The 11,012-nt window shown below is 33.5% G+C and overlaps 1 protein-coding gene across 1 annotated transcript; it reads left to right on the top strand.

The window, feature by feature from the left end:
• The first annotated feature begins 1,238 nt into the window (after positions 1 to 1,238).
• mei-41 (meiotic 41) lies at positions 1,239 to 10,761 on the top strand. Its single transcript, XM_065506724.1, has 7 exons — positions 1,239 to 1,543; positions 1,727 to 4,133; positions 4,922 to 5,215; positions 5,284 to 7,327; positions 7,629 to 9,697; positions 9,783 to 10,508; positions 10,569 to 10,761. Exons 1-7 carry the CDS (start codon positions 1,314 to 1,316, stop codon positions 10,692 to 10,694), a joined length of 7,896 nt encoding a protein of 2,631 aa, XP_065362796.1. The 5' UTR covers positions 1,239 to 1,313; the 3' UTR covers positions 10,695 to 10,761.
• Positions 10,762 to 11,012: the final 251 nt, after the last annotated feature.

The following is an 11,012-nucleotide window of genomic DNA, read 5'->3' as shown; positions in this document are numbered from 1 at the left end:
AATAATCGATTTATATTGTCATTTACCATCACTATTTCTAATTAGAACATTCTGAAACTTGGCATTACTTTTTTTCTCACTTGTTGATATTAACACAGATTCGCACAGATTTTTTACATTTCGTTTTACATCGAAAATGGATACATATTATTCTGCTTTAAGAATTCAAAAAAATCAGTTCTTATCCGAATTTCAAATAATCGGGTTTGTCATAGAATCCAATCGTTGTCGGTCTTGAAAACGACAGAAAAAGTCATTGGTCTCGTGAATTCGAAAGTTATCGGTTTTATATTCGATCTAGAATTAAATTCTTTATCGATTAAATAAAAACTTACATTGGATTACATTATATTCATAAGTCAAATGTACCTTTTTTGTCGTTATTCTATTATGACAACCTCGAATTTTATATTGTACTTGACAATATCTACAAAAACTTTTATTTATGTTATTTTTTTAATTTTTCGCCGAATTTTTATCGTGACGTATCACTACTGATCACTATCATACTACCTACTGTTTAATTTTTAAGCTAAATTTCAGATATGTATATCTAAATATTCATAAAATTTATTTAAAACGTTTGAATTTCTTCTAATACCTTTGAAAGTTAAATTTTTATTATTTTTATTAACTATAACTAAATTGATACAGTTATTTATCTTTATTTATACTATTATATTTTTCTATCATTGGGCTCAGTTATAATAGTATAATAATAAATAAAAATAAGATATCGCACGGTAAATTACACCAAAGCAGCCGCTTTTATGAAAAAACAAAATTGTTTTTAAGAATTTCGGAATTTATTTAGTAAAAGTCATCCATTAATTGATTAATTTTCATTTCGATCTAAGTATATAAGTTCCAAATTGTTCACTACATTGAATTTTAATTTTTTCTTCACGAAAAATCATGAAATTTCAGGTTTTTCTATAGAAGAATTTGTGTATAACCGTTTTTCTCTTTAGAAACAATTATGTACAAACATTTTTGTGTTTCTATAGAAAAAAATGTGTATATATAACAATATTTTCTAATTGGTTCCGGTGAAAAAGGTATTATTTGAGTATTATTTTAATACCTAACATAAATTTAATTTTCCATCCCTGATTTCTCATAAGAACTATATTAAACTTGGCACCATTTTGCAATTTATTTGCTCTTTCATTGATAACGACCCTGTTTTAATCAGTTATTTATGTTATCGCGCGCGTTTTGCATCAAAAAGTGCAAGATTGTGTAAATAATGTGAAATGAATATAATTTAATTGAAAATTGATATTACAAGTGTGTAAAAAGTGTTTAACACAATGACGGATCGTCGCAAGGATATGTGGAAACTGTTGTACAACTTGGTAAATCGCAATGAAACTGAACTCAATGATGTGTTTGTTTTTGTCGATGATATCTTGTGCAAAGAACCCAGTTTAATAAGATATTCCGTGAAGGAGAGCACCAATCGTTTCCAAGACACTTTCATATTGTGGCTGGTGAACAAACTAGTAAAGTCCTTGAAAGTTGAAACTGATCAGGATTATGAGTAAGTAGGGTGGGTGCATATTAATAATTTTAGGGTTAAGCCGGTAACGTCACCTAAATTTGGTTGAAAGTTTATATTTGTTAAATGCATCTATATTAACCATTTGTAATAAATTTATATTGATAAGTGCTAGTGTCGTTGGCTCTTATAATATCTTACAACATTTCTCTGTTTTCATTGTAGAATTCACGAAAAGAATCTAAAAGTTCAGCGTAAATTATTGAATTCATGCTTGATTAATCGAGGCGTTTTATTTGAAACCTTAATAAAGGCCTACATTTCAGCCATAGATCAATTATGTGAGGAATATTCAAAAGTGGATCTCTCTTGTCAAGAGGAAGTTGAAAGTCAGCTACTTAAAATAACAGCATTCACTTCCACCGATGACTGCTTAAAAGAAATTGATCCAAATTTTAGCTTTCCGCCCATCGAAGTTGACATAGACGATGTCGATGATTATGTGCAGGCATTATTGCAAGTTTTACATCATGGCCTATTTGTGGGTTACACCAACTACTCCTTAACATTTGAAAGTTCCCTACTGACAGTGCTGAAAGCTTTAAAGGAATGCGAATTTTCTACAAAACTATATTGTTTGCAATATTTGGGTAGAGTCTTTGAAAAGGTGCCCACGCTAAACACCAACCTACAGTACCTTTATGAGCTTAGTCTAAGCGCCTTAACAATGATGTGGAATTATATGCCCATTTGGTTGAATAATAATTGTTTTGCCTTGGATACGTTAGGCGAGTTTGTAGAAGAATCTTGCAGTTTTTTGAGAATATTAAAGAGTTTACAACATCAAGTTGAACAAAAAGATGTACTCATACGTCACTGCTTTCTGTTAATGGAGTACATTTATGAAATTCATCAATGGCAACGTTTTCGTACAGGACAACATGTCCATAACTTGATTGACGTTTTTAAAATGCTGGTAGAATTAATGTTTCAATTAATTAATTCCTCAACTATGATCAAAGATCACCAAGGAAAGTTTTATAATCTTTTTTGGCGTGTAGTGGAAGATTATCCTTTTGTTTTGCGCCTTTTGCCAGCCTACTTGCAAAACAATAAAGAAACCAACAAACTGGACCAATATTTTAAGTTTATTGAATTAAAAGTGTTGGAATTTTTTAAATTGGAAGCATGGAATATTTCACAATTTGAATTAGCCAAAGAATGTTTAAATAGTTTAAAACTATGGGAACATTTAAATCAGCATCAACAACAATTGCAGGAGGCAAAAAATGTGGATACTATACAACAGTTTATAGAAATAATACAATTCAAACTACCAACAAATACTGTACGATTTGATAAATGGCTAAAACCTTTAGATTTGTGGTGCTCAAAACTTAATCATTCCAGCCGAGTGTCGACTACTGAAATGGGTGAAATAATAATAGCTAGCTTTTTACTACAGTCCAGCATTATAGTGACACAATTGCCGTCTCAAATACAAGCTAAATTATTAGAAATTGTTTTGAAACCTATAAAGAATTTTAATCCCATGAAATTTCTTAAATATGATTCCACTAATTTGGAACTCACCTTGGATATGTTATGTTTTGTAGATAATTTGAAAAACGAAAGTGTTATCAACAATATCAAAAACTCTTTAAAGACTGTAGGCAAGCAAATATTTTTGTCCAACAAAGAACAAGATAATTTAATATTAAAATTTACCGCCTGCCTGCCCAATTTTGTGGCCAAGCAATGGCTCACCATGGAGTTTGTAATGAAAGAATTCCTTGTAGCCAATCTAAAAATTGAAGAGGTCTATACAAATTTGCTAAAATTGTTAAGCTGCTTTAATGCTGAATCAAAAGAAGTGGTGCTAATAAAGAAATTTCCTTTTTCTAAGAGTATTTGTGAAGTAAATTGTACACAGTTACTAGAAATTGAAGTTTTATGTTTAAAATGTTTCAACTATTTGCCAGCATCACAAAAACTAAAAGATTTTTTGGAAAAGCAAATGAATATTATCTCTGTTGAAAATGTGTCCTCTATAGTCACAACTAATCAAAGACTACCTACCGACATGAAATTACTACTGATACAACAACTTTTTATAAATAAAGAATTACATCTCATAAACAATCATCTGGCCTATTGTCATATCACTTCAGAAGAATGCCTTAAATCTATATTTTCCATAACGGATATGACAAAACTGTATATGCCAACAGTATCCTCGGTATTGGCGGAATTCATACGAAATGAACCGGAATTTATTCATCAACATTCGGCTGCTGTTTTACGCAAAGTAGTAGAATCCTTAACGTCTTCTCAAACTTCTCAACATCAACGCATAATTTTGGAGATTATTGGTTGCAGCACCCAAAGTGGTTTACTTACGGAACATTGGCTTTTTCATTTCTTTAAAATGACATTCTTTTATCTTCTGCATTCCGAATCGAAGGTGGTGCATGAGGCCATACTAATAGGTTGCGAAATGTGCAGTGCTTATAATGTCCAGCCTATTCAGCTGTGGAATTGGTATAAAAGAGATGCTTTGAATTTAATTGTCAAGCTCATGATTTATGTTTATCTAACAAAAGGGGTGCGAATGACCAGATCATTAAAGGCGGTAAGTGAATTTCGAAAATTGTTTAGTAAATAGTTAAAGTTTCAGTTTGAAATTTGTTTCACTTGTAAAAAAGTTTTCATTTAATAAAAGGATAACAAGCAAAGGAGCTATATTCTGCTGTGCCGAATCTTATGTACCCTTCACCTAATTATACTTCAAAATACAAATTTTAAATATTTTTAGGTAAACAATTTTTTCCAAAGTAGTTTATTTAATTTTTTTTTCGAATTATTTTTTTTTTGAATTTTTAAAATTTTTTTTGGAATTTTTATCCCTTTAACACCTATAGAAGGTCTTCAAAAAATGAAATTTATTGTAAAATCTGATTTTTTTACAGAAAGTTGGACCTACAATGGGTCAAAATCCGTAAAAATATTTTTTAACCCAATTTTTAATAAATTTAATAAATTTTTTCACTAATAAATTAAAAAAATTTTAAAAAAACAATTTCGAAAAAAATTTAAAATTTTTCAAAATTTGTGTTTTATGATTTGGTGAAGGGTATATAAGATTCGGCACAGTCGAATATGGCTCTCTTACTTGTTTGTTTTTTTTTTTTTAATTTCACTGAATAAAATAAAACGTTTATCACAGAACACAGAACAGATTTTGCATTTAAAACATTTTTTTTCATTAAAAATTGTTTTTAATATTCATCTTAAAGTATACTTGGTGAAGGGTATATAAGATTAGTCATAGTCGAATATAGCGCTCTTACTTGATTTAAAAGCTGGCGGATTTTTTCCCATCTGCAACTAATCTCATTATTATTAATTTTTCTCCTTTAGTTTACCAAAATGCTTGGCTTTTCCTGTGTGCAGGAATTCATTTGTAAATACTATCGCCTCTTGGTCACTATGATTTTGCCCTACTGTGTTAAGGCTCCTCTGTGCAAAGGACTTATTGTCAGTATATCGAAAATAACGCGAAAACCAGTACCAAATTTATTTGTTGTATCATTTCTTCGTATTTACACTCACATTTATTTAACCGAAGACTCAGAGATTGGCAATGCCTGTATTGAATTTATTGGAAAATGTACTGGCGCCAGTTTAAGTAAATTAATGAATACCGATGTCAAGGTAGATAATTTGAAAATACATAGTCGCTAAAGTATAAACAAATGAAAATTTTCTTTTATCCTAACCAGCAAACTGTTTCGGAATTTCTTGTTTACTTCAATCGCAGTCCCACTTTTGTCATGCAAGCATTTCAGTGTCTTCTCCCCAATGAGGTTGGTGCCAACTGTTCATCTGCTGTAAATAAATCTCTTAAAAGTCCCACCCACGAATTTGCCAGTTTCATAACAGATCGTTTTCTGGGTGTTATAACTTACTTTCAAACCTGTTTGGCAGAACCAAATTTCGAAAAACCTCTAAAAGAAGAAACTCTGTATAGTTTGGGACAAATAATGCGTTTAATTGGTCCTAATAATGTTACACAATTTCGTTTCAAAATCATAGCCATGTTAAGTTTTGTTTTAACACTCAATGATCGTAATTTACAAAACATTTGCCTGAAAATATGGAATATATTCTTGCATATTGTTAATACACAAGAACTGGGTCCTTCACTTAGTCGTATAGTGGCCTCGTTGCAGCCTTTAATGGCTACTAATACCCAGGAGGTTAATGATATATATGACTACTTGATATTGAAAAACGATAGTTTGTTGGGTGTTTATATACCGGATCTGTATTTCTTGGAGGACATGCCAGAAGTCAAGCCGAACATAAGGCAATATGTGGCCCGGCAAACAGAGATTTTAAATATAGAACGTAATGGTGTGGCCGACAAATTGGGTTTTCTCTACAAACAAGTGTGTAATGAAAATCTGCAAGTGCGCATTTATGGCTTAAATTATATGAGATCATTTATAGCCAAATATAGGTCTGAAATAAACAATATGATTTTGGACACGGTACCAGTGGATCCCTTAATCGAACAAATTGTAGATGAACTGATGAAAGGCTGCAGACATGATGACCGTAATATGAATTTAGCCTCGGCCAAGTGTTTGGGCGAACTGGGTGCCATTGATCCCAGTTATATGTCTTCAAATTTTTCCTTTATGAATTCAGCCGAAATCTCTTTAAGCATACACACCGATGATTTTGCTAAAATGGCCTTAATGGAACTGTGTAAGGCCTATCAGTTTCAAAAGGATACAAAATATGTGGACAACTTTTCTTTGGCCATACAAGAAACATTATCAGTGTTTGGTGTGTCGCCCAAAGAAAATAAAAAGCTTAATGTTTGGGATGCTCTACCCACAAGAATGCAACAGGTAATGGAGCCATTACTCAACTCTTGCTATACTGGATCCAGAAGAGAAAGCAAATTAACAGAGCATCCTTTGTTTGAAAGTAGTCTTTGTCGCAGCTATGAGGATTGGTCATTTGCTTGGGCCTGTCGTCTTATAGAAATGGTACAAACAGATGAAACCAAACATTTATTAAATTCCTACAAGCCCAGCATTAAAAGAGACACTAATATGTTGGCCATATTTTTCCCCTACATTCTGCTACATGCCCTACAAGAGTGTCCTCCGGAGAAAGTTCAGCAAATCTATGAAGAATTTATGGCCGTTTTCAACTTTTGTAGTCGGGACAATACCTCCCAACAAGAAATGGAAGTCTCCGGCTATAGAGAATTTAAATCTAGCAAATATTCTGCCGAAAAAATGCCATCAGAATCCGGCAATTCTGAACAATTTGAAACCTCTGAAACTTTAACACAAACATGCACCAAATTATGTTCAGAGCAAGTGGATTTTTTGCAAAGATGGATACGAGAATGGCAAAAAGTCAATATGGTGGGTGGTAAATTGACCCAAACCGATGATCGTTTTAAGAACATACAAGGTTTCATTAAGAAATTCAATAAAGCTTTAATATCAAAGGCCAACTATAATTCGGGAGAGTACGCTAGAGCCTTAATGTATCTGGAAGAATATATTGAAGAACAATCCACGGTACGACTGCAAGAACAACTGTCATTTCTTATCGAGATACATGGTAAATTAATGGATTCGGATTCGGTAGAGGGTGCAGTTTATATGAAGAAATCAAATCTTTCTTTGGAAGAAGAAATTCTCGTTAATCGTTTGATCGATAAGCCCGAAGAGACTATAACCTGTTATGAGCAATTGTTGTCGAAGGACGATCATCAAATAAATCAGGATCATATTAAAGGTATTTTGTTAGATGTTTTAGTTTACTACCCGAGTATCACTCTACTAAAGTTTGTGAGCTCAGCGACAGCTGTATCAACCAAACATTTTTTTACTGCGACAAACAGACAAATTTTTTTCTTTTTTGATACAAATTTTTCACTTTAAAATTTCTGAAATTTCCCTAAATTTTTTTTCAGTAAAAATAATTTTTACCAAAAAATTTCACTGTAAAAAATTTTCTCTAAAAAAATTCACCAAAAACTTCTTACCAACAAATATTTAAACTTAAAAAATTAAAAACAAAATACCTATAATTTCAGGTATGATTGATTGCTATTTACGTATGGACAATCCCGAAACTGCACTACTTATTACCGATGGTCTTTGGCAAAAGTTAGCCGATCAATATACTGACGACTACTTCAAAGAATGCAAATCGGAATTGCTATGGCGTTTAGGCCGTTACGACGAACTACAGGAGTTATTAGAAGATTCAGTGGTTAGGCGTAAAACAACCAACTGGAATATACAATGTGCTGAATCATTTTTGCTTTTCCGCCAACCAAACGATACACAACAACAAACATTTGAAACATTCCTAGAACAACTGGATGTTATACGCTCCAATGTGGTCAGCTCTATGAGATCATGTTCTGTGGTCACCGGCAATTCCTATACACATTCCTATGATGAAGTCATACGATTACATCTTCTAAATGAGCTGGAGAATAATAAAGAACTAATCAATCAAGTGAAAAAGTATACCTCCGGCAATAACATGGAAAGACAAGAAGCCAAAAATACTGAGCTATGCCTCAAAGAAGTACAAGAATTCTTTGTAAATTGGGATGCTCGCTTAGAAGTGTTACAGCCTATAGCACGTGTTTTAGAGCCGGTGTTTTGTTTCCGCCGAAACTTGCTATTGGAAACCCAACGAATTATGCAACAAGACTTGTCTTGTGCAAAGAATCTCATAGCAAAAGTTAATGATGGAATCAATGATCATTTGGTGAAATTATGGTTGCGTACCATACATATGAATCGTGAGGCTGGTTGCTTACAACAAGCTCAAATCTCCATTATGAAGGCAGAACAATATCAGCCGGTTACACTGTTTTTGGAAAAGGCCAAACTTTTGTGGCAAAAGGGTAATCAAAGTAATTGTTTTAAGTTGCTGGAGGAAAACATTAAGGTTTTGGAAAATAGATGTGAAGGTGATCTACGAAAACTGGACACTGCTAGTCGTCACCTCTATGCTGAATCGAAATTTCTGCAAGCTTCCTACAATGCTGAATCCATGAATATATGCTCTGAATTGAATTTACGTTACTTTAAAGAAGCTGTGACTGGCAATCGCACTAGTGAAAAATATTTGGTACACTATTCCCAGTATATGGAAAAGATTTATGATTCTTTTACCCGCGAGCAAAAGGAATCTGAAAATGGCTGTCGTTTACTATTGGACATAATGCTACACTATGCAAAATCCCTAAAATACGGCTATGCCAATGTGTATCAGTCTCTTCCGCGCTTGCTTAGTATATGGTTAGATTTCACTTCACAATTGGTATCAATGACCGACTCCAATCAAACCTCAGACTCTGGCCAGGCGGCAAAGATTCATTTATTCCAAGAATTGGCCAAGAAAATGAACGATATGATTAATAATTGTGTTAATATGTTGCCCATTTCAATATTTTATACCGCCTTCTCTCAGCTACTTTCACGCATCTGTCATCCTTCTGCTGATGTCTTTAATAATTTAAGAAATATTTTCATTAAACTCATCGAACATTTTCCCCAACAATCCTTGTGGATGCTATTGCCCACCTTTAAATCCTGCCACAATTCACGTATAAAAAGATGCCGTCTCATCTTTACCGATGCTCGTCTCAACAAACCCGGCTTTCAAAAGTTACTCACTGATTTTAATATGTTGGCTGAGCGTTTAATTGAGCTCACCGACAAAGACGTGACCTTTGATCGCACTTATGAATTGAGTACTTTGGTGCGTCAACTGCCCAGGCTTTTTGAGGATAGTAATTTTTCGAAAATAATGTTGCCTTTTGAAAAATTCATGCAGCCTTCATTTCCCATCACTTCGACTGCAGAGTCTTTGAATTTAAATACATCTGCATCGCCAGATACCACAGTAAATTCATCATCTGTGCCTAGCAATCCCTTTCCAAGTTGCTGTGTTTATTTGCGCGGCATTAGTGAAGAGGTTGTGGTGTTAAGATCGGCTGCCAAGCCTAAGAAAATCACGATTGAATGTAGTGACGGTGTCTTGTACAATGTTATGGTCAAGCCGAAGGATGATTTGCGCAAAGATTTTCGTTTAATGGAGTTTAATGGTTTAGTTAAGCGGTTTCTGCATCAGGATTCAAAGGTGAGCATGAACAACAAGAGTCAAATGCTACTTTTACTTAAACTGTTACTGTTATCATTATTACATTTTTCTTATTATTCTAAAGGCCCGCCATCGCCGTCTACGCATACGCACCTATGCCGCCATACCTTTCAATGAAGAATGTGGTTTGGTTGAATGGTTACCCAACCTTAACTCCTTTAGAGGCATTTGCGTGTCCATGTATCGCTTGCGTGGCTTGGGCATACCAGATCGAGCACTACGACAATGTGCTCTACCAAAAACAGATCCCATGGAAAAAAAGAGAGCTATGTTCACCGACGTCTTACTGGCACGACATCCACCCATCTTTCAAGAATGGTTTAAACAACGGTTTCCCTCGCCACATACATGGTATCAAGCCAGAAGTTCCTATGTGAAAACTATAGCTGTAATGTCTATGGTCGGTTATATATTGGGTTTGGGTGATCGTCATGGCGAAAACATACTCTTCGACGAAACGAATGGTGATGCTGTACATGTCGATTTCAATTGTCTCTTCAATCAAGGTGAATCATTTGCTTATCCAGAAATTGTACCTTTTCGTCTAACACACAACATGGTATTCGCCATGGGACCTTTGGGTGTGGAAGGACTATTTCGTAAATGTTGTGAAATTACTTTGCGTGTGCTCAAGGATGAATCGAAAACTTTAATGTCGGTGTTAAGGCCATTTGTTTATGATTTGGGTGCCATAAATCGTTTGAAGGGAAAAACTCCTTCCGGCTTGGAAATAACAGATCCAAAAGCCATTACCGATGTTAAACGTATAGAAGAAAGATTGCAGGGTTATGTGAGTATTTTTACACTTAAGAAATTTAAGATAAAATATAATTTTTATTAAATATTTCAGGTTAAAAGAACTCTGGGTAATAGTATGCCTTTGTCAACTGAAGGTCAAGTTAATTTTCTTATAAACGAAGCTACAGATATTGATAATTTGGCATCGATGTATATAGGCTGGGGTTCCTATATATAGAAAAACGGATGTATCCATAAATTGTTATAAATAAATAAGAATAATGTTTTGTTACTTAAAATTAAAACTACATATTTTCCACATCAACTCATCTACACCACTACATTGAAGTACATACCTACATAACGTTTTCAAAGCAGCCCATTAATATTCTTTCATTTACTACAACAACTTACCTACATATTTCGTAAACTAACTACATATACTTCCAGTACAAACAAAGCGTTTCTAAATTAGTTGTATTGGAAAAAACACGACATTTATTCGTTTATAGTAACTATTCGATTCTAAATATGCTCAACTCCTAAACAAACAACT

Source organism: Calliphora vicina, chromosome 4, assembly GCF_958450345.1.
Source record: "Calliphora vicina chromosome 4, idCalVici1.1, whole genome shotgun sequence".
NCBI classification, from domain to species: Eukaryota; Metazoa; Arthropoda; class Insecta; order Diptera; family Calliphoridae; genus Calliphora; species Calliphora vicina.
The sequence above is the reverse complement of the archived record's forward strand: the minus strand, read 5'-3'. Positions and strand labels throughout refer to the sequence as shown.